We start from the raw sequence: 23704 nt of genomic DNA, 5'->3' as shown, positions 1-23704 counted from the left end.
TGCAACAATATTAGACGTCTCGCTACTAGGGATGTGGAGGCAATAATATCCTTTTGTGTGGAGTCCAATATAAGTGAGCGATCAGGAATCCCCGAATACCGCAATCAGAGGACAAGGATGAAGAGTTACCCCAAGAACAGTTGACATAATAGCAAAATACCCTGTCCAAAAACCTTGTAGCTCAGGGCACAAAAAAAAAAAACAAAAAAAAAAAACATGTGACTAAGGTGACAAGGAGGACCCTGGCATTTATCACATTTATTTTCCATTTTGGGTACAGTTCAGAAAGTCTAGACTTAAGAGAAATGCACCCTATGAATAACCTTAAATTGAATAAGTCCAAGATGAGCGCAGGAGGTGGAAGGTGGAAACCATATTTTAAAGCCTTATTATTAAAGTTTTATAAAAAGGATGACCTCAAAGCATCTTAACCCTTAAAGCGCCAAAGTCGCAGAATTGCGACAAGCAGCAATGTTGGATATAATATGCCACAGCAGCAGAAATGAGCCCTCATGCAGTTAATATGTTACACAGCGGGGTGGCAGACACCTGTAACTTCAGTCCAAGCAGCATTTGTGGGTGTGTTACTTTTCAAATTTATGGAGTATTTAGAACTTGAACCCCGCCCACCAGTCGCAGAGCCACGGGGCTTGTCAGAGCAGTCAGATCGAGTGAGAGCGAGCGAGTGGTAAAGGAAAAAAAAACAATGCAGAGAGGAATGTTCAGTGCTGACGAAGCTCTTCGTGTAGTACTGGCAGATTCGGATTCAGAGGAAGAATATTTCCTTTCTGAGGATGATCTGCGGTCTTCTAACGAGACGGAAAGCAAGGCTTCAGCGCGCAGCAACAGGGAGTCTGACGATGCAGTTACACAAGCAGCCCATCCGGCAGCCCATCCAGCCCTTACCTTGTTTGATGTTCCGCATCACCGTGTCCGTACTGGGTCTGATCCTTCGCTCTGTGGTGGCGGTGATCGGGCCGATGAAAACTCCGCTGTTGATCGATTCAGCCCCGGGGGTGTAAACCACGGGAAATGCAGCAGGAGGGGGAGGAACCGTGGGGAAAAAAATCACTGCTAGCAGGGGGGTGGCCCAACACAGCCTCAGTGACAATAATAATGATGATGGCTGGGTTAGTTTGGGAGAAGAGGAACAGTATTCCAAGTGTATCAGGCATTTTCATGAGCCAGCTGGATACTGTGGAGACAGAGATCTGTCAAATTCAGAACACATTGATTTTCTGTCAGTTTTTTTAGATGAGGAATTCTGGACCCTCATCACAACTGAAACTAACCGATATGCTCACCAGTATTTAGAGAGAGAGGAACTGAAATCAAGCTCCAGATATAATGACTGGTACGATGTAACTGTCCCAGAAATGAAAGCGTTCATTGCCATTCAGTTCTGCATGGGGCTTGTGGAAAAGCCTGAGATAGAGGATTATATATGTATATATAGTTATATATATAAAAAGTAGGGCTGGGGGTAAACGATTATTTTTAAAACGATTATTCTGACGATTATTTTATCGAATAGTCGACTATTCTAATGACTATTTAGACAATTAATCAAATGATTTTTTTCTATTGCACAGTTAATAAAAACCAAAAAATCTAATAAATTCCTCAAAAAAAATTGATAAATTCTTACTGTAAGAGAATAAACACTACAGGCCTTCCATTTTGTATAACGCTGCTTTTATTGTGTTGTGGTTGGTTATGTTCTGGTGACATATAGAACTTGGGAGTGCAGGCTGCTGCCTGAGAGGTGGTTGGAGACGGAGTGTCTCCATGCTGCTTTGTTTTGGTCACTTATGTGCGTGAGGCGAGTGGTGTTACGACCCTTCCTGGGGAGTTTGGTTCGTGTGCAAAAAGGGAAGGGACAATAACACGGGATTTAAAAGTTTAAATGATGATCAGGTTTATTTACAACTACAAAAAAAACATAAATCTTTCCATCCACAGGTTGGGAATAATAAAACCAATTCTGCCTGTGGGGAATTAAAACAAAAGTACATACAAGTATGGATGTCTCACTGGGCAAAGATTACAGGGTTCTGGACCAAAATAAGGATCTCCAAAGGTCCAAACTCTAAACTGGGTGGTTAAACCAAACTCAAGGTGATATTTTAAACTAAACCGAAAACCCACAACACACTAAATGTAATAAAAGGGAGATCTGCACCACAAAAAAGATGAACTCTAAACAGGGGGGAAGTGGGCGCGGTGCGTCGACTACCGGATCTGACGTCGACAAATTTTTAGAATCGAGCCGTCGACTTCATCGAGGCTTCGCTACAGCCCTAATAAAGAATTATAAACAAAATAAACCAAAGAAGGGATGAGTGAAATGTGTTCATGACACTGAAGCACCAAAAACAGTGTTCTTGATTGATACGCAGTAAACATAACAAAATACCAATAAAGTAATAAATATTATATATATACATACATAGTTATTTATGTCTACATAGGAATATGTAGATACGTATCATAAACAATAACAACACTAAGAAAATAAGACAAAAAAATTAAAAAAAAAATCTGCAAATGTGATGCAATCCAATATGGCTGCCACCTGATGACATCATACTATGCAAATTATGTGAGTGAATTTGCTCCTATCACAAAATTTGGCTCATACTGAAGATTTTTCTAATTTACAATATTCCTCAATCTCTAACCAGATTTAAGCTACAAGCTCTTGAAATAGTGATATCAAAAATTCATATTTTACTGAAAAAACTATGGCACCTAAAGGGTTAAGTCCTCCAAGTATCTCTGCTGTGATGGATATGAATAATAAAAATAAAAAACAGCACATGCTTCACATCCACCATAAGCAAGCTGTACGGCTAAACCTCTAACAATGTTGAAGGGTGCAGACTATGTGATGGTTTTAGTATTCATGCTAAAAACCCTCGAGTTCTGGCTGTTTCACTCGCCCACAACAACTAAATAAATGTTTCAGAAATCAATCCGTTCACTGTTTTTGCACCATTCTCCACGACAGTTTCCACAAGGAATTACAAAACATTCTCCATTAGACTTAAGGCGTAAATAGTTTTCACTTTATGACCAATGCCTTAGCTTTTCAGCATCATGGTTGCCTTTTTCACTCTATATCACAGCCTTGCTTTGGACAGAAAACATGATATTTATTTATTTATTTGCTGATCCCTGGTTGTGTGTTTTGTAGAATTTTCAAAGTTTACTTAAATTAGGGTTAGGGTAACATTAAAATGTAAAAATGTCAACTTAGAGTAAATAAAGTAAAACTTTCTTTTTCCTAATTACACATGCTCCGTTTCCCTTAACAACCACTTCCTGTCTCAGTGTGAGATGTCTGAGACAATTTGTTGTTTTTTCTTCTTTTTGGTATTTTCACTTGGAATGTTTGGAAATTCACAGACACGTTTTATAAATGTACGGTCCCACACGTCTCCATAAGGCTGAGAATACAAAGGTTGCATTATCCTGCTTTCCCCCTTTTGCTCAGCTCATCAGAGCATCAGTCAATCACCAAATGAGGCTCAATAAACCAGCTAGGGAACTCAAAGCTCATTGGCTACTCTATCAGACGCAAAGTGTTGGTCTGTGTGCAGTTTGTGTTTACATGCATCTAAGTAGGAAGAATTAGATTTTGGTTTGGACTGATAATCATTTTATTCACATGGTCCTGTCCACAAGCTTGTTGGAATTATGCAGTTGATGTAAAGTAAGTCCATATGTGCAGTAGTGAGTGTGTGTGTGTGTGTGTGTGTGTGTGTGTGTGTGTGTGTGTGTGTGTGTGTGTGTGTGTGTGATTGCAGCTTGTGTTTGACCCTGTTTTTAACAGCAGCTCATCAAAAATTGAAAAGATTTTCAAAAAAAAATTTTTTCAACCCAGTTAAGCAAACATCTGAAATGGTCCTTTTGATTTAATGCTGTGTGATGATAGCGTAGTGACTTCGGATCTGTACTTTTCTCATTAAATGTGAAGTGATTTATAGTAAAAATGTGATTTTAATAATGCAAGGTGTGTGTGTGTGTGTGTGTGTGTGTGTGTGTGTGTGTGTGCGTGTGCGTGCGTGCGTGTGTGTGTGTGTGTGTGTGTTTTCCCTACCGTTTAGGGTGAGACCAAGGTGCTGAAGCTAAAAAACCTAAGACAAAAGGACTTTGCTGCCTACACCTGCCAGGTGTCGGTCCGGAACGTGTGCAACATTGAAGACAAGTCGGTCAGATTTATCCTCACCAATGCTACATGTAAGTAGAACAATTTCCTTCTTTTTACCACAGAAAAAAACAAACATACTCAGAATGCCTCCAAACATGTGCAAGGTCTGTTTCCTCATTTTTTGTCTTCATTCACTTTTTTCCATTTTCTTTTCATTTTACACACGTTTACAATGTTTTCACTCAATAACTTCCTGCTCTCTTTTCCTCTCACTGGAATGTTTTATCCTCTTCCTTCTCACCATCCTCACCATATTCCTCCTTGCTTCCTTTGCATCTGTGTACTTTTTCTCTTTTTTGACTCCACTAAAACACACTCTCAGTGTCTCTATCTCCTGCCCCCCCCCCACCCCACCCCCCCCACCCCCCCCACCCCGCGTGCAGCGCTGTCTGTCTAGTATTTTTTTTCTGTTGCAGAGAGCTCATCTCAGGGCCGTCAGCTGTAATTCAGTTGTCACGCTCGCTGTTATCTCCGATTCTCTCTGCACCGCTCTGTCCATCTACACGCCACCGCCCGGCAGCTCTGTTACTTACGACAACATTGTTGCCGTTGACAGCCCTGTCAGGTTTGTTGCGGTCAGACTCATACACCACGAGGGAAGAGGCCTAAGCAGTATATTTTAAAACTTTTTTTTTTCTCCTGCTGCATCCCTCCTCCTTGTTGTAAATACCAGTCAGTCCCAATGAAGGTCAGCAAAATGTGCTGCTTTATAGAACTTTTTATGCAGCCCGTTATTAATTATATTCGTTAAACTAGGTGTAGTAATTTAGGTTCTTGTCAAGTTTAATGAATCAACCTTCGTAAAAAAAAAAACACGAGCTCAGAGCTGCTGAGTGGCCATGAGAAGATACGAGAACTGGTCCGGGATTCTTGTTGTAACCCTGCCTGCCTCACGGTCAAAGAGCCTTTAGAATAAGTAAATGGGGAAGAAGAAGAAGAAGAAGAAGAAGAAGAAGAAGAAGAAGAAGAAGAAGAAGAAGAAGAAGAAGAAGAAGAAGAAGAAGAAGAAACTATCATTTCTATAGCGCCTCTCAAGATAAAAATCACGAGGCGCTTCACAAAAACAAAAAATGTAGAAATATAAAAAAGCATTTAGAAAATGTTTAAAAATATATTTAAAATGAGCAAAAATAGACAATTGTGATTAAAAATGTTAAGAAAGAGAGAGAGTAAATAGGAAAGAGGGAAATCAGTGGATCCTGAGGAAGGTGGAGTAGGTGGGGAGAGCAGAATAAAGAGAGAGTGGTGAAGAAGTTCATCCAAAAGCCAGCTTGAACAAGTGAGTCTTCAGCTGCTTTTTAAAGGAGACCACTGAGTCCACTGATCTCAGGCTCAGGGGGAGAGAGTTCCAGAGTCTGGGGGCCACAGCAGCAAATGATCTGTCACCTTTGGTTTTAGCCTGGTGCTGCACAACCAGTAGGCTTTAATCACTGTACCTCAGGGACCTGCTGGGGGTGTGGGGACTGAGAAGATCACCAATGTAAGATGGTGCTTGTCCATGTAAGGCCCTATAGACCAGAACCAGGATCTTGAAATGAACCGTGAAGTTGACTGGCAGCCAGTGAAGCTGGAGGAGAAGCGGGGTGATGTGGGTGTGTTTGGAGGACTTGGTGAGACAAGCAGACAACGCTCCTGCTAGAAATGCAGCTTTACACACCAAACACACCTGCTTTATGCCTCCAAACTTGCAGAGAAAATTAAAGATTAATAAACCCTTTAAGCAATAGTTCGACGTTTTGGGGTAATGTCTTGTTTTTTTCCTTTAGATGAAAAGGTCCTATCAGACTTTTTTTTTCCAGCTTCGGCAACCAACCTGCCTTAGCTTTGATCAAAGGTAACACAATCTGCCATCTGGCTCCTCTAAAGCTTTACAGTTTAAACATGCAACTCATTTGTTTCATCAGGAGAAAACGTGAGACGTTTACTGGTCATGTCCCTACAGGAATTCACTGATAGTCACCAACTATCTGTCAACTGTTTTGTTTACTTCTGGTCCGTTTTTAGTTTAACAAGCCTGTTGTTCAGTCAAAAATGAGAAAAAGTTGGTTTTGTTGGTAAAAAAAACAAAAAGTTAAATTCATGCTTAAACTGACCAAGTTCACTTTGTTTGTTCTTTTTAAATAATGAGGAAAGATGAAACAAATGACCAAAACCTACACGTCAAATCATAAAGAAGTTAAAGATTTGAATGTTTATTACAAAGATGATGGGTTATGATAAAAATGGACAAAAGTAAAACATCTTCATACAGTTTCTGATAATCAACCAAAATGAAAATGGTCAGTTTTTAAAATCATTACGTAGGAAAAAAATTAAACTAAAACCGTTCACAGATCTTGAGGCTTCTGCTGTGTGTAATAGTTGTTTTTCACTCTCAGAGCCGCGGCGCGTCTCACCTCTCCTATTGGGCTCCTGTGGCTAAGATCAATCGTATCCCAACAGTGCAGTCACACACACACACACACACACACACACACGCACGCACGCACGCACGCACACACACGCACACACACACACACACACACACACACACACGCACACACACACACAATAACTGTCTGTCTGGCATCATGGCTCAGGGACTTTCCAAACAGCCAATCTGTCTGGACCTCACAGTCTCAAAGTGATGGAAAAACTTTGCTTTGTGTGTGTGTGTGTGTGTGTGTGTGTGTGTGTGTGTGTGTGTGTGTGTGTGTGTGTGTGTGTGTGTTTGTGTGTGTGTGTGTGTGTGTGTGTGTGTGTGTGTGTGTGTGTGTGTGTGTGTGTGTGTGTGTGTGTGTGTGTGTGTGTGTGTGTGAGGCAGAAAGAGGCACAAGTTAAAATTGGGGTAAATGTGAGGGGCCATCTAGGACATCATGCGAGAGTAACTGAATGTATTATGGCCTGGACGGCTCTCATAGGTGATTGTTCCGTTGTCACTAGTCTCTTTCTGCGGACAACACACATCCCGAAGATGATGCCAACTGGAGCAGAGAACCGCAGGAACTTGGTTCTAGTTTGTCTTTTCCAGTTCAGGTGTTGTTGTTTTTCTCTGTGTTTCAACGAGAAAAGATGAAATTTTTCAACTGAACTAAAAATGTGTGAAAAAGCTGCTGATTTCCTAACAAAACTGAATTTTTTCAAGTAACTTTGGTAAAGATTTCCTAACTTAATATAAAAGCAGGAAAAGTATTTAACAATTAGAAAACATTAAATAATCCACAACCTCAGACTTCTCTGACACTTGTAAACATTATAATGTCTCAGACGGCATCGGTTTTGATCAGATGTGCAGAATGATTCTGAAATTTTACAGAGGCAAAAAACAACAGAGCAGAGAACCAAAGCAGGAGCTGAGAACCCAAGATTGAAACAAAATGTAAGTATGAGAGAAAAAAACAAACAAAGCTTGGCTCTGGTTTTCACCCTCGAAACAATATTATTGAGCATTTTGTGATATTCCACACTGAGCTTCACGTTTGTCCCTGCAGCATCCCTCTCAGCTCACATTAGATTGATCCAACGAGGTCACGTCATCGTGTCTGATTCGCTGCACTTGGACAAAGGGATATGATTGATTTTTGTATCCTAATCCCAGCCTGGGATTTGAGAACTGGGTTTCCCCTCTCCAGTAACTCCCCCTAGTGACAAAATCCCCTTTCTTTGCTTCTTCATGAAAAAAGGAGCAAGGACACAAAACAGTTTTTTTTTTTCAATTAATTTAGGAAAATCGAGGGTGGGGCTGGGGGGGTTGCTGGACACCATATGTGGATGCATTCTTCTTATTATTCTTAAACAAAGAAAAACTAAAAATAAAAGCAATGTTTAGGTTTAGTTTATTTGTTTTTATAAAAGAAATATTTTTAATACAGAACATAATTTTGATCTGAAGTTTTTTTCTCCTACTAACTTATTAGATTTTTTTTTCAATTATGGAAACAACCCCACCCCCTTTAACAACGTAAGAAGGTGGACATCTCTGCCCTTTTGTCAGGATTGACTTCAGTTCAGTTCAGTTCAGTTCAGTTCACTTTATTTCAAACATATACATTCACCAACATTTCATAAAATCATTCCATGCAGTTGTTTGACTTAGAGAAGCATGTAAGAGTAACATTTCACAATAAAGGTCATTTTAATTATTTTATTACTTTAAGAAAACATATGCATTAATAAGCATTTTAAAAGTATTAACAACTTCTTAACCATATTATGTAATGTATTACTAAGCAGACACCCTCCCGGCCGTTTGTCCTTTGCAGGCTTGTGATTGGTCAGGACACCACTTCCTTTAAATTCATCAACAGTATCGCCATTGCCCCCTCAAAAAATTAAAAGGTATTTAGTGGCAGGCGCAGAGCAGATTAAAGAAGGTCTCATGGAAAAATCTGAAAATATGAATGCTTAGTCACCTGTGACTGAAAGAGTGCAAAGGTATGCAGCGAACGTTTAATTTGTGGATGAAAATGACGAGGAACGTGGGTTTAGAGGTTGACCGCATGGAGAGGTGGAAGAGAATGAAGGACAACATGGTCCGTGTTAAAGTCTCTGAAATACATTAACAGAATAGTAAATATACCATTGTGGATCTGTTGTGTGACTTTAATGGTAGCAGGATACCCCAGAAGAGTGCAACACCCTCTGTTGTCATGGGGGGGAATTGCTTAGCAACCCTCCCAGGTGACAGAGAAGTCTGATGAGAAAACATCACCATCAATGTGAGTGCACGACTCCACACTCGAGCTTATAGAGAAGTATAAATCAGCCTTAAGCACACCTAATAGCTAACAATAACAGTAATGTTAATAAAGATCATTTGTTTATTAATGCTTAGTAATGCAGTAAGTAATGTTAATAAAGGAAGTTAACAAAGTGTTACTCATGTCAGTTATGACAAAATAACTGGGAAATTATGAGCAGGATGTCAGAAATAAGAAAAAAATGCGACTGAATCATTTTAAATATTAGAGGACTCCTAATGTTCTGATGAAAAGTAAAAATATCAGATTTTTATTTTTCTTACCTTCTCAGACGTCCCTGTGAGCATTTATTAAATAATTGACTGCAGATATACATCAGAGATGCTCTGATGTTTTCTGTGGGCTGCGTCTTTGATACGCTTTGAAAAGTCTAAAAGGCAGTAACCTCGGTTGTTATCATAGGTATCGACTTTGATATAGAGAGGGATTTCCCCCTTCTTTCTTCTGTTAGCGTAAACAGAGCAAATATTATATAATGAAAAATTACCACAAAATACCCTCTGAATAATGTCTGAGGCACGTAAAAGACACAGAATTCAGAATAACACTTACTTTGAAAGTGTTGTGCGGACTTCTGTGTTTTGTGAATTAGTTCAGTTCCTTCTGCAGGATCCGTTTCCGGTAAAATAATTCTAGTTCCAATATTCAGTGTGTGATGAGATCAATAAATGTTAAATCCTGTTTTAAAATAATTCCCCTCTGAAAGATGAAGACCAGCCTACGATAATCCTCAGATGATGTTCTACATCTGTACAGGGCAGGTTTATGTAAGACCATCATCCATTCTGAGAGCAGTTACGTAAGAAAAACAATCATAAATGCGCTCAGGTAACATCTTTTATAGCAAGAAGATTAAATTCTAAGCTCTAGCTTGGTCATCCATTACATTTATGCCATTTATGTATTTTTATCTTCTCATTTTCATGCAGCTGCATTTTATTTTGGAGGCTCGTGGATATAAGTAGAAGGTCTGCCTCAGTAATTAATTATAGATTGTCCAAACATGCAGGCCCTTTGAATCAAATCAGGGAACAGAACACGAACAGGAAGCTGGAGCACTAGCTGACCTTCGCTGTTTTAAATTTCCCTGCTTTCATTTTGAAATGGTCAATTGTGACGTGACTTCTGGACAAAAGTGTCAAATTTAGGTTTGAAATTACAACTTGTAGCAACTTTGGTAGCAGTGGATCAGCAAAACAGACTAAAAAATTAAAAAAACAAAAAGACGGTAATACCAGAAGATATCAGAGGTTCCGGATTACCAACCCAGTGTGAATGCTGGCTAAACACCAACAGTTCAGATTCCAGTAAAATGTAGTATTTTGCCTTTACGTTGTACATGAAGACAGCATCAAAATATGAAAGGATGAAGGATGATGTTATAATTACACACACACACACACACACACACACACACACACACACACACGGAGAGAGAGAGAGAGAGAGAGAGAGAGAGAGAGAGAGAGAGAGAGAGAGAGAGAGAGAGGGAGACCCTGGTTGTAAACTGCTGTGCTGCACATAAATCCCATTACTTTGAAAGCAGCACTGGCTGATCCCACGTCTCCCACACATCTCTATGAAATACGATCTGTAATTCTCAAATCTTCCCTTTCTCCTCCTCTTAGTGTCTTGTTTTTATTTAAAATTCGCTCTGCAGTGTCCTTTGCAGGGTTTATGTCTGTGTAACTTATTTCATTTGCTTAGTGGAGCCTTTTAATAGTTTGCAAAAAATAATGTGAAGTTAAATGCACAAAGTCATTCATGCAGTGAGATATAAACTGCTTCCATTTTCCAAACTCATCAGACATTTTTATGGTTGGAGTTGCTGCAGGAGCGATAAAGACACCCAGGTTTTTCTGTCTCCTTCAACTTTCTCCAAAACATCTCACGGAGTTGATTCATTTTTGACCTCATAACCTTTTATGCATCTGAATCTGGAGATTTATCATTAACACTTACTAATATAGTATCCTGTCTGTGTCCTGGGTTATTAATACCCTGCACAGATACAAATATATACTCAGAGCCTGCCCAGGGCATACCCGAGTTAAGTAGCTTCTTAGGGCCTCCACACCAGCAGGGGGCCCCCAAGAGCATCAAAATAGCACAAGATAATTTTTAAGTGACTACATAATACAAACTAAATGCTATTGGACATGGAAAAATGTATCTATATTATTTTCCATAGCGTCATTTAATTTTATGCTGTAGTGATTGCACATCTTGCATGTTTTGCACACCTGGTTCAAATTTTAACAACAAATGATAGTAAATTTAACTTATTTACTGTAAATTCAATGTTCTCATCTCATGTTACCTTCAAATAGTTGAATGAATACATACCACTTGGATTACAATCTGCATTTCAAAATGCAAAGGACTTACATGCAGAGCCTTTGTGTTACCCCCAAATTCCACTACCTCCGCTCCGCTCAGCTCCGACACGAACGCCGGAGCAAAATCGGTCCCGTTCTAGTCAATCAGAGCAATTCCACTACTGCGGCCGTGCTCCGGCAGTGCGGCGCCGTGCGCCGCCCTCTGTTCCGGCGTCCGGCAAAAATAGGATTGATTCTATTTTTGCCGGACGCCGGAGCACCTCCGCAGTCAATGGACAAGAATCACAACCGCCCAACAGGAAAAGGAGCAAGCACATCTTCCGTTTTTCACAATAAATCGATAAACAAAAGGCGTTTTTTGTTTCATATGCACAGGTTTAACAACTTTTAACAACTATCAATGGCGGCTGAACTTTAAATGCACAAAAGTAAGCCATAAATACAGTTTCCACTATCAAAGTAGTCACACTTTGTTGATCCAAACACTGCTGATCTCTCTACACAAATGATGGGCAGATTAAACAGTTCGTTTCAATGCTTCTCCCACACAACGGGTGTTTGGATCTAACTTCCGCGTTTATTGCTCGGACTGTATCGCAAGATCTCGAAAATCCCGCGCATGCCTGTTTGCACACCTCAGGTCTCCGCACCGGAGCGGAGCCGTTGTAGAGCGGGTACCAGTAAAAATTGAGTTCGGAAGCGAGCAGCTGCGGAAGGCGGGGGCGGACCGGACCGGAGCGGAGCGGAGGTAGTGGAATTCGGGGGTTAGTTCAATGAACACAACTTCAAACTAATTAGACCATCAATGACAATTAACTCAGCTAAAATGTTCCTACACTCTATGATATTTTATATAGATTATTGCATCACAATCTGGTCACTTTCTGGTCACACACTGTCAAAACCAATAGAAATGCTATTGAAAAAAAGTCTGTAAAATTTCTTGATCAAAAACCTTTGTTATTTCACCAATGTACTATTCTGGAAAAATACAATGTGCTCAAGGTTTTAAAAGTATTACTTTAAAAAATAGCGGCTTAATCTACAAAGTTGTGCATTGACTAGCCCCACCTCCACTTGGCTGCTACACACACCAAACTAAGAACTGACAAAGGTTTCTGCACCAGAGGCTCCTCTAGAGGAGAACTGGAGATTCCCTACAGAAAAACAACCTTTGGACAAACAGTTCTGTCAGTCAGATGGAGTCACTTTTGGAACAATGTACCAAGGTGTATTAGAGAATGTCCCACCTTTAGTATTTTCAAAAAGCACCTTAAACAGTACCTTAAAAGTTCCCAGTCATGCACGCACCTTTACTAATTGTTATTGTTGGAATGTCATGTGTTTGCATGTCTGTAATCCGATTATTGTTTTAGAATTGTACATTGTCAGTATGTTCAATGTTAGTTTCCCCATCTAGGGACTACAGATAGAAATGAGCAACTATGCTATAATCTGGCACATTTACAGTCTGTACATAAGCACTTGATCGTTTATTAATGTGCATTGTCCCGAATAAATAAATAAACAAATGAGTTTGCTACCCCTTTAAGGTAAAAAGTAATAACCATAATCACACCAATACATGGTAGGCTTATTTCAAAACATGCTAATGATGGTGGATATGTCACACACATAGTGAAGGCTGGGAATGATAAAACGTTTGGTGTTAAGTTGTTGTTATGGGGGCCCCAAAGAAAAACCTGCCTAGGGCCCCAAAAAGCCTTGGGCTGGCCCTGATTAAACCAAACAGATTGCAACACTATAGAAGTAGCTAGTCCTGGATAATCGTTATTGTAAATATTTAGTAGTCAGAACAAAAAAAAACATCATTCAATACAGGTGCACAAACTATTCACACATTTTTACTTTACAGCCTTGATCACTTGTCTCAACACTTCAGTAAACTGCAATTATAATTTGCAAATGCAGAATGACTCAAGCAAAACATTTTTACTTGTGAGCTGCAAACTCTGAAGTCCTAAAGAGGTTTGCTTTCCTGGTGTTGTGACTTGATACAATAGGAGTAGACAGAGCTATTTATGCGCTCATTGCAGCTGCTACACCAGTGGAATTTCTTGTCAGATCTGGAGCCATCACTGCCAGAGTTAGCTAAAGAGATCCCATTAGTGCCTCTGTGTTTTTGCATAGTCACCCTTTAAAGGCTGCCATCATGTCTGCGGGAGTCCACGGTTTTGTGCACACTGTCATACTGGTTGAAATATTCTTGGTTGTTGAGCTCCTGTGCATCTCTTTCATTATCATAGTTGCTGTTTGAGAAGGAGATTAGATGAGAGGGAGTATTGTTTAAACTCTGTTGAAGAAACGAACAGTTCCTGTGCTCAGTTCGTTTAGCATTTCATTGAATATTGTCTTCTCATGCTGCATGCATGAGTTGATTTCTGCTTTGGACATTAGCTATATAATTATGCCGAAATCATTATTATGGGCTGTCATCAATCAATGTGTACCTAAAATCTCATTTTGGTAACAAAGTGCACATGACTTGAGGCTGCCTAATCATCCGCCCGAAGGAAGGAGGGTGAATTGGGAAGTGAAGTTTTATTGTTGATATGTGTGTGTTGCAGACTTCCAGTTGTCAGTTATGACAGTTAGGTGTGGAACACTGAAAAATGTCTCCTACACCTATCTCCTGCATTAGCTTCTGACAGAAAATAAATGGTGAAACTTTAGGATATGATAATCCTGACAGGTCTGTGTCACACTGTCACTTAACATTCATGGACTCACCCATCTTGACTTGATGACGGGGGAGGCTGTTGTTGGTTTAACGTCAAGCAATCAACAGATAATGTCTCAGCTAGCAGAAGCTAACTGTTAGCATTAGCGATCACACCACACAGCAGAACTCCTACAGGTTTGTGTTTTTTGTGGAGATAAAACATCCACGTAACAAGTCAGTGTTAGTCATGTTGCTGTTTTCTAATCTGAGGCGAGATGTTTAAAAAAAACAGGAGATATAACTCCGAAACCTGCCGTCTGGAGCTCAGCTGTGATGTGGCTCACTTTTAGTTCCTGGAAATTGTGTTTTTTTTTCCCTCCCCAGTATCCTGCTAGAGACCACTGCAAACGTATTGATTAAATAAGGTTTCCATATTTTACTTATACAGTTATTTAGCAAATTTGATTGTAGCTCTCTAAAAAGAAAACTTTTGGATTTAGCAAAAGCTTAAGAACATGTGGCGGTGTCCTTGTCCTTGCACACCAGCCGGTTTATTTTTAAAGCCTCCATGACAGGAAAGAACGTGACATGCAGTTTGTTGGGTGACTAAATCATGAGAGTTAACTGAGTACTGTGAGTTTGCTGTTTCTTTACTGGGATGTTTTGGTTTCAGCGTGTTGAGGTGTTTTGTCAAAGAGCTCACAATGAAGATCCACCTGAGAGATGTACAGGAAAACAGCAGATTAGTAACATAAAGCCTGTGTAGTTCCTTCAGAACATTACGACTGCCGTGCCTCATGGTAGTTGAAACGGGTGGGGTGGTTAAAGGTGTGTGTGTGTGTGTGTGTGTGTGTGTGTGTGTGTGTGTGTGTGTGTGAACCTTTTTTATTCTACAACTTAAAACAAGAAAAGAAAGAGACTGTGGCAGGCACTCTGGGATTTAAGCAGGTGGATTTCTGGTCACAGGCTCATTTCTTTCAGCATTATGCTTCTGTCACCCCATTTACACCCCGAGGCAAGATATGCAAAAACCCATTACAAGATCTTGGAATTGGGATCTAGATGAAGTGGAGCTGTTCTCAAATGTATGTTTAACTAAACATTACACATTTTTAACTGTGCTGAAAATCCCTTCAGCATCTTACAGGCAGGTTTTTTGGTTGTTGTTTTTTTAGCTTTTGTTGATCATTTTTTAATCCTCTTTTAGTTTTATTTTGAAACAGCTTTTGCCCCTTTATCTCTTTTCCACCTGCATTTTTAATCACTTTGATTATATTATTATTGTTCTAGATCAATTACAGTGCTTTGGATGTTACAGTACTTGAACATTTCACAATGCTTTAAGCTTTAAATCTGTTAAAAAATGCAGTTTTGTTCTGTGTAAATGGAGAGTACAAGTGTGCTCCTGTGTCTCCTCTCTACAGCTCCTCCGATGATCCGGCTGTCAGTCAACGACACTGTGGTGGTTGATCCTGGCCAGGATGTGGTTATAACCTGTGAGGTGACTGCAGGTTATCCCTCGCCCAATGTGACATGGTCGCGTTACCCCGGACCTCTTCCTCTCAGCGCCCAAGTTAAGGGGATGACATTGATTTTGCGTGCTGTCACACCCGGAGATGCTGGTTTCTACAACTGCTCAGCTGTCAACAATGTTGGCAACCCAGCTCGCAAGAACGTCAATCTTGTTGTCAGGAGTAAGGAACGCTCGTGTGTGTGTGTGTGTGTGTGTGTGTGTGTGTTTGTGTGGTTTTAAAGTGGATGTTGGGATCTGTCCAGCAGTATATTAGCTTAATGTAGGTTTTTAGAGGAAAAAAATGACAGAATTTTCTAAGAAATGTTTAACGCAAAGTTCTTAAGGACCTTACCACTGGTGAAAAAACACATTTATTATTTAACAATAAAATTTATAGTGATGATAAAAAGGTAAAGAAAACATTCACATTCACTAGTTGATATGTTTCTGCCATTAGGATATTTTTGTTCTCGTAGTCAGCTTCATTTGTAGAGTACATTTCAGACAGAGGCTATTCAATGTGCTAAACATTAGCGAGAGTAGTGAACTCTCGCAGATGAACTTTATGCGACAGCACAAATAAAATGCACAAATGAATTTGAACCAAATGAAATACAAACATTTATTTCAGATTTAAGAATCAGAAAAAAGGCAAGGTGAAAGAGTGACCGGCGTCAGAATTACTAGAACTTTAGATTTAGTAGAAATGACAGTCCATACTTTTACAAGCCATAAATACTTTTTTCTGTGTTCTCAGAAGGTTTAACGGAACATAGATTTATTCTTGTGGAGGTTCAGCACAGATGTTTGATCTGAAGAATACAAAAAAACGTGTCAGTCACAACTGAATGACGCACGCTGCATCACTTTTATTTTGAAAAACAGAATAGAATCAGAGGGAAATGACAAATCTATACATTAACAAGAACTAAATTCTGAAAGAAAATGTATTGTTTGCATTTTTTTAACTAAATTACCATTTAGACCTAAATTATCAATAAAATAAGAATACTTAAGTTTAACATAGAATTCAAGCATACATTGTTCTATGTGTTTTGCTTTTATATGAACTTTTCTGATCATTTCAACATATTTCAATAACATCTATGGACTAAAATATGCTCTACTATGCACAATTTTATTGAACAAACAAACAAAAAACTCTATTCTGTTTTTCTAACTTTTTCAGCCAAAGAAAGGAAAGCTTTTCTGGAGTTTATAAAATAAACACCTGGATTGTAGGACAATGTTTACAGTTCAGATGAAGTAAAAATAGACACCCCATACCAAACCTTACATCAAGGTGTGTCTGCACTTTGACCTAGGTGTAATAATATAATATAATATATAAATTATTATATAAAAACAATGCTCTAAGATTGAAATAACTTTCATTTCTGTAGATAAAACAGAACCAATCTGTCCATTTATGTGAGTTTGATCCACTGGCAGTAATTTGGGGCTGTGCATCTCTATTAATGAGAACGTGTGAGTGAATAAGCAGTTAATCCATCATTAAAGTGAACCGATGTGAATCTTGTCAGAATAGGTGGGCTGAGTATTGCTCTCTTTGTAATTTCCCTGTCATTGGAGCAGAAACCTTACATTCTCTCTTCCCTCTGGCTATTTTTAGCCCCTTTAATCATCTTTATTCACTCCAATTAGTTAGACTGGAGTGGAAGCAATTAGCAAGGGTCTCTTCTGATAGCTACCAGTGTAGAGGAAGTGTGCTGATCGGGTTTCTCTTGTTAGACTAATGGGCGTGAACGGGTCTTCAGGTTAAAAAAAAGTGCTCTCACATTCTTTGAATTGCAAAATAAGTTTGCTGGGCAGGAGTGTGTAAACACACTCCAACCTCTGCCCTCTGTTGCTTTTTATTTTTGTTTACTGATAAGAAACTTTTTTCTCTGATTTGTAAAAATGGTATCAAAACTATATCAAGTGAATATATTCAATCCATGAGACACCCTCTGGTCACATTAAGGTGAGGTCTTGTGTAAACCATATCTGGTCACAGTCTCACAGCTCATCCCATGCTTCTTGTTATCAGCTCTCTTCTCCTCCTCTTCATCTGCCTCCCTCTTGTTAGTCGGGAAACAGAGAGCTGTTTTGTATTCAACATGAAAATCAGTTGGGAAAATGCAGCCTTTGAAACTGAAAATTAAATGTGACAGTGTGAGAGTTCCTCGTTGTCCTTGATTTTGTTTCCCCCCCCCCCCCTCCTCCTTACCCCCCTGTTATTTTATTCTGTACCTGGCTCCTTTTGTCTCACCCTCCGTCACAATTTTCTTCTTCCTCTTTTTCCTCATTCTTTCGACTCCAATTTCCTTTTTCCCTGCTGGTTTCTTTTTGGTGTTGCTACCCTTGTCATAGGTCTCTCTCTCTCTCTCTCTCTCTCTCTCTGTCACACACACACACACATCTAACATTCTGTAAATTAGCCACCCGTGTCCGAGCAACCATGGATAAATATGATAAAATAATATTATTTCATAGTTAGCTCTTGATCAAATAAAATATTAACAAATCAAAATGTGAGTAAATTTTAGAAACGTATTAACCATTACAATTAACAGGTGTTGAAAAAATCCAATTTTATAAAAGTTTTTTGGGCGAATCTGGTCTGAATGCCTGAGCGCTGAACGCCACCCTGCAGAGGAGTTTCAGCAGGGGTGGGTTTAAATTTGAAAAAGATCTGGGGCTCGAGCCCAAGTAGCCACCCTCTAACCCTGCCCCTGTGTTTCAAGCATGTCCTGCTGGTAGCAGGCCCTCAGGCCACCTGGAGCATGCTGGAGGGATTATATCTACAGGCTGGCCGGGGTGGGGGGGTGGGGGGTGGGGGGGGGGGGTGGGGGGGTGGGGGGGGGGCTGCAGGTGGAGCTGGGGAGAGGGCATCTTCTTCGCTGGGGCTGCTACCTCTGCAACCTGAATGGTTCATAAACACAGCTCCACACAAGAAGCAGAAAGTGTAACATCTGATCACTTAAGAGCTCTTTATCACCAAGCACAGAAACCCCTTGGTGACATGTAACCTGTGTCCACCATAACTCATTAATGTGCTTCCAAGAAAAGTGGTGATGATGTGTTGTTTGCTTTTTTAATAATTGCAGTCTAATTGAACATTTGTAATTTTCACAGTTACACATTTATTGAGAATTATTTAGTTTTTTGCTGAAAATAAACAGCATCAACTGTTTCCATTCAGCCTGGGGCATTTCCAACAGATATGTCATAATATCTGTGCGGTAATTACTGTGAAACAGTAGTGTCAAGGTTTAAACCAATATATGTTTGAGATGGGAGACTGGAGTTATTCTAATCCATTTTATGACCCCAATGAGACCAGATGCTAGTTTGCTAATCCAGCCTTTCCAGGTGGAATAACATAATGTTTCTGCCAGGTTAACTGTGTATTATTAAAGAAAATGTGGTGTTATGATCTATAAATATATAATGTTTGAATCAACTATGGTGTAGTATTTTCAAAAGGGGAGTTTTTTAAAGGTTGCAGTTAACCAAAAGGGTTGGCTCATAAATCAAGTTAGACCAAAACTCTTTCTCCAAAGTGGATTCACTTTGTATTGATTTAATAGCTTCCATCTGAGCTTCATATTTTATGCTGGAATTCAAAGATTTTACCTAATTATTAATCGCTAAACAATTATTTACACACGATAAACCTGTGGGAGGGTTTTGCAAGTTGTAGCACTGATCTGTTTGACTTACACAAGCTTCACCATCAATAATCAGAGTGCCCTCCCTATGAGCATCCTCCAGGGTTTTGTTACTTTTTATTTGTTTTTTCACTGTTGTCCCACATTATGTTGTTTCTTATTTTAGTTTTGTTTTTTTAGCAACCTAAAAATGATGCTGTTGTTGCCTCTGAGCATTTTGCTGCCCATTTCCTATCATCATCACATACATCTTACATGTTATTTATCTAATTATTCCAGCATGATCGCATTCTATAGGATTTTTAAAAAGTGGCATTTTTATTTAATCCTAAAGAACAGCTACTACCCCCCCCCCCCCCCCCCGCGCAAGTAAAGAAGCTCCTTTTTATCTTACAAAGTAATATTTAAATGTGATATTTTTGGCATTTTAAGCATGCCAAACTGCTAAATTGTCTAAATTATTAAGAATTTGGGACAAAAAAACTTAGCTACAGTCAGTGTATTTCCTTCCTGTTGAAATAATGTGCTAACTAATAATAATTAAAAACAAAGTAAAACATGGAACACAGGTGCACGTTTACTATGCTTTTATATGTAACTAGGCTGTTTAAACTTATTGGTTGTTGTTATGGGAAAATGCACAGTAAGGATTTCAAAATAGGATCATAATCCATTCTCTGCATGAAAAACGTCACATTTTTTATTTTTCATGCTAATAGCTCTATAGTTCAGAGCTTGCTCTCACCACAGCAAACCAGATTCCATAAATCATGGTCACGGCTTAATAATCGCAACAATAACTCACAGCAATGACTTATTTATGTGATTCAGATGCATGGCTTCATCTCAGCAACAAGTCAGCACTGCCATTTTTCTGGTTGTACTAAACCTGGATAATTCCAATCATTCCAACATAACACTGTTTAATGTTACCCACTCTGACTCCTAACACAGCTGAGTCGTAACAGGTCAGAGAAAGAGGCCCGTGGGGTCGATGCTCAGATCCCAGTCCGACCTTCAACTGAACAAATCTGAGCTGGAGAATTTCTACACTGTTAAAAATTTTTCATTGATTTTCATAAAGAAAATCAAGGCAACAACAAATAGTCAACCAACTGGTATTTTTTAGGTGGCTAAACTTAATAATAATTATTTTTTGTTTGTTTTTTTGTCACTGAAACCGATTCTGAAACTGATACTTTTATATTACTCAAAAGATTAAGACAGATTACCAAACTTTTTTTGTAAGTTTACTGAACTAATCAGAAGTCTATGGAAGAGGATTAGGACCATTAAAAAGATAAAAAGAAAAGAAAAAGCATTCAGACTTTGTTCTCAAAAGTCAAAAGGCCCTAATCCTTTTCCGTAGATTTGGGTTGAGAGAACTTTACCAGTCAACTTTACCATTTCATTACCAGTCATGTAACTGTGGCAATCAACCAAAAAGCAAAAGTTTGTGAAGGGCTTTGGGATTTAAATCATGAACAATACAAATAAACCTTCTGCTGCTTCTTCCTCCTTCTTCCTCTTTTATCTGCTGTTTTTGCTACTTCTTCTTCTGCTGCTTCTTCCTCTTATCTGCTGCTTCTGCTACTTATTCTGCTGCTTCTGCTACTTCTTCTACTGCTTCTTCCTCTTTTATCTGCTGCTTCTGCTACTTCTGCTGCTTCTTCCTCTTATCTGCTGCTTCTGCTCTTTCTTCTGCTGCTTCTTCCTCTTTTATCTGCTGCTTCTTCCTCTTATCTGCTGCTTCTGCTCTTTCTTCTGCTGCTTTTCCTCTTATTCTGCTGCTTCTGCTACTTCTTCTGCTGCTTCTTCCTCTTTTATCTGCTGCTTCTGCTACTTCTGCTGCTTCTTCCTCTTATCTGCTGCTTCTGCTCTTTCTTCTGCTGCTTCTTCCTCTTTTATCTGCTGCTTCTTCCTCTTATCTGCTGCTTCTGCTCTTTCTTCTGCTGCTTTTCCTCTTATTCTGCTGCTTCTGCTACTTCTTCTGCTGCTTCTTCCTCTTTTATCTGCTGCTTCTGCTACTTCTGCTGCTTCTTCCTCTTTTATCTGCTGCTTCTTCGTCTTTTATCTGCTGCTTCTTCTACTTCTGCTGCTTCTTCCTCTTATCTGCTGCTTCTGCTTCTTCTTCTGCTGCTTTTCCTCTTATCTGCTGCTTCTTCCTCTTTTATCTGCTGCTTTTTCTACTTCTGCTGCTTCTTCCTCTTATCTGCTGCTTCTTCCTCTTTTATCTGCTGCTTTTTCTACTTCTGCTGCTTCTTCCTCTTTTATCTGCTGCTTTTTCTACTTCTGCTGCTTCTTCCTCTTATCTGCTGCTTCTTCGTCTTTTATCTGCTGCTTCTTCTACTTCTGCTGCTTCTTCCTCTTATCTGCTGCTTCTGCTTCTTCTTCTGCTGCTTTTCCTCTTATCTGCTGCTTCTGCTACTTCTTTCTCTTTTATCTGCTGTTTCTGCTACTTCTTTTTTTGCTTCTTCCTCTTTTATCTGTTGCTTCTGCTTCTTCTTCTGCTGCTTCTGCTACTTCTGCTGCTTCTTCCTCTTTTATCTGCTGCTTTTTCTACTTCTTCTGCTTCTTCCTCTTATCTGCTGCATCTGCTTCTTATTCTGCTGCTTCTGCTACTTCTTCTGCTGCTTCTTCCTCTTATCTGCTGCATCTGCTTCTCACCCCGGCTTTCCACGGGAGCCGTCAGCAGCACGTTACTGCAGCAGCACGTCATAGCTGCTGATAGGAACCGCTGTGGTCAACAGAACCTTTTCCACTGGAGCCGTCGGCAGCCGTCAGCAGCGCGAGTCGGCCACGTCTCAGGAGCAGCATGTCGCGGCCCTTACGCGCTGGTTCTATTTCCTACGGGCGACGCCTCTGAAACGGGTCAAGTTCGACATTTTTGGGGAAGGAAAGACAGGAAATCGGACGCGGAAATGGAGAGGAGCTCCCGAGATTTTCAGAATAAAGAACGTACTGCCTTCCGGTCGCTTTACTTTAAAAAAGGTTACTAACTGTGCGTCCCCGTGAGAAGTTATCACCTAGCTAGCGGTCTCCTTTGTTTTTCAGGTCCGTATTGGCGATTATAAAACGGACAGAACATAAAAACACAAACATTTTGGAGCCATGTTGTAGTTTTCTCCTGCTTGTTGTTGTGTTTACTGACGAAGTCACTCGTGTGACTTCGTGCTCTGTCGGTGACAGCTGCTCCCCTGCTGATTCGCGTCTCGTGGGAAGGGCCAAGCAGCAGCTTACGCGAGCAAGACGTGCTGCTGCAGTAACGTGCTGCTGACGGCTCCCGTGGAAACCCGGGGTCATTCTGCTGCTTCTGCTACTTCTGCTGCTTCTTCCTCTTTTATCTGCTGCTTCTTCTACTTCTGCTGCTTCTTCCGCTTATCTGCTGCTTCTGCTTCTTCTTCTGCTGCTTCTGCTACTTCTTCTGCTGCTTCTTCGTCTTTAATCTGCTGCTTCTGCTCTTTCTTGTGCTGCTTCTTCCTCTTATCTGTTGCTTCTGCTTCTTATTCTGCTGCTTCTGCTACTTCTTCTGCTGCTTCTTCCTCTTATCTGCTACTTTTGCTACTTCTGATGCTTCTTCCTCTTTTATCTTCAGCTTCTGCTACTTCTTCTGCTGCTCCTTCCTCTCATCTGCTACTTTTGCTACTTCTTCTGCTGCTTCTGCAACTTCTGCTGCTTCTTCCTCTTTTATCTGCTGCTTCTGCTACTTCTTCTGCTGCTTCTTCCTCTTTTATCTGCTGCCTTTTCAACTTCTGCTGCTTCTTCCTCTTATCTGCTGCATCTGCTTCTTATTCTGCTGCTTCTGCTACTCCTTCTGCTACTTCTTCCTCTTATCTGCTACTTTTGCTACTTCTTTTGCTGCTTCTTCCTCTTTTATCTGCTGCTTCTACTTCTGCTGCTTCTTCTTCCTCTTTTATCTGCTGCTTCTACTTCTGCTGCTTCTTCCTCTTTTATCTGCTGCTTCTACTTCTGCTGCTTCTTCTTCCTCTTTTATCTGCTTCTGCTACTTCTGCTGCTTCTTTTTACTCTTTTATCTGCTTCTTCTACTTCTGCTGCTTCTTCTTCCTCTTATCTGCTTCTTCTACTTCTGCTGCTTCTTTTTACTCTTTTATCTGCTTCTTCTACTTCTGCTGCTTCTTCTTCCTCTTTTATCTGCTTCTTCTACTTCTGCTGCTTCTTCTTCCTCTTTTATCTGCTTCTTCTACTTCTGCTGCTTCTTCTTCCTCTTTTATCTGCTTCTTCTACTTCTGCTGCTTCTTCTTCCTCTTTTATCTGCTGCTTCTGCTACTTCTGCTGCTTCTTCTTCCTCTTTTATCTGCTTCTTCTACTTCTGCTGCTTCTTCTTCCTCTTGTATCTGCTGCTTTTTCTACTTCTGCTGCTCCTTCCTCTTATCTGCTGCATCTGCTTCTTATTCTGCTGCTTCTGCTACTTCTGCTGCTTCTTCCTCTTTTATCTGCTGCTTTTTCTACTTCTGCTGCTTCTTCGTCTTTTATCTGCTGCTTTTGCTACTTCTTCTGCTGCTTCTGCTACTTCTGCTGCTTC

At 40.0% G+C, this 23704-nt stretch overlaps 1 protein-coding gene across 4 annotated transcripts in view; it reads left to right on the top strand.

The window, feature by feature from the left end:
* The window catches only part of LOC107381286 (MAM domain-containing glycosylphosphatidylinositol anchor protein 1), a 341592-nt gene that overhangs the window by 201874 nt on the left and 116014 nt on the right, over window positions 1–23704 (top strand). For all 4 annotated transcript variants that reach the window (XM_070554534.1, XM_070554533.1, XM_054732169.2 and 1 more), the window contains 2 exons: window positions 4110–4242; window positions 15399–15668. In XM_070554534.1, the coding sequence (XP_070410635.1) occupies window positions 4110–4242; window positions 15399–15668 (403 nt within the window). The remainder of the gene's footprint in view (window positions 1–4109; window positions 4243–15398; window positions 15669–23704) is intronic.

The sequence above is a fragment of the Nothobranchius furzeri genome, chromosome 9 (genome assembly GCF_043380555.1).
Source record: "Nothobranchius furzeri strain GRZ-AD chromosome 9, NfurGRZ-RIMD1, whole genome shotgun sequence".
NCBI classification, from domain to species: Eukaryota; Metazoa; Chordata; class Actinopteri; order Cyprinodontiformes; family Nothobranchiidae; genus Nothobranchius; species Nothobranchius furzeri.
This window is presented reverse-complemented; position numbering and strand designations above follow the sequence as displayed.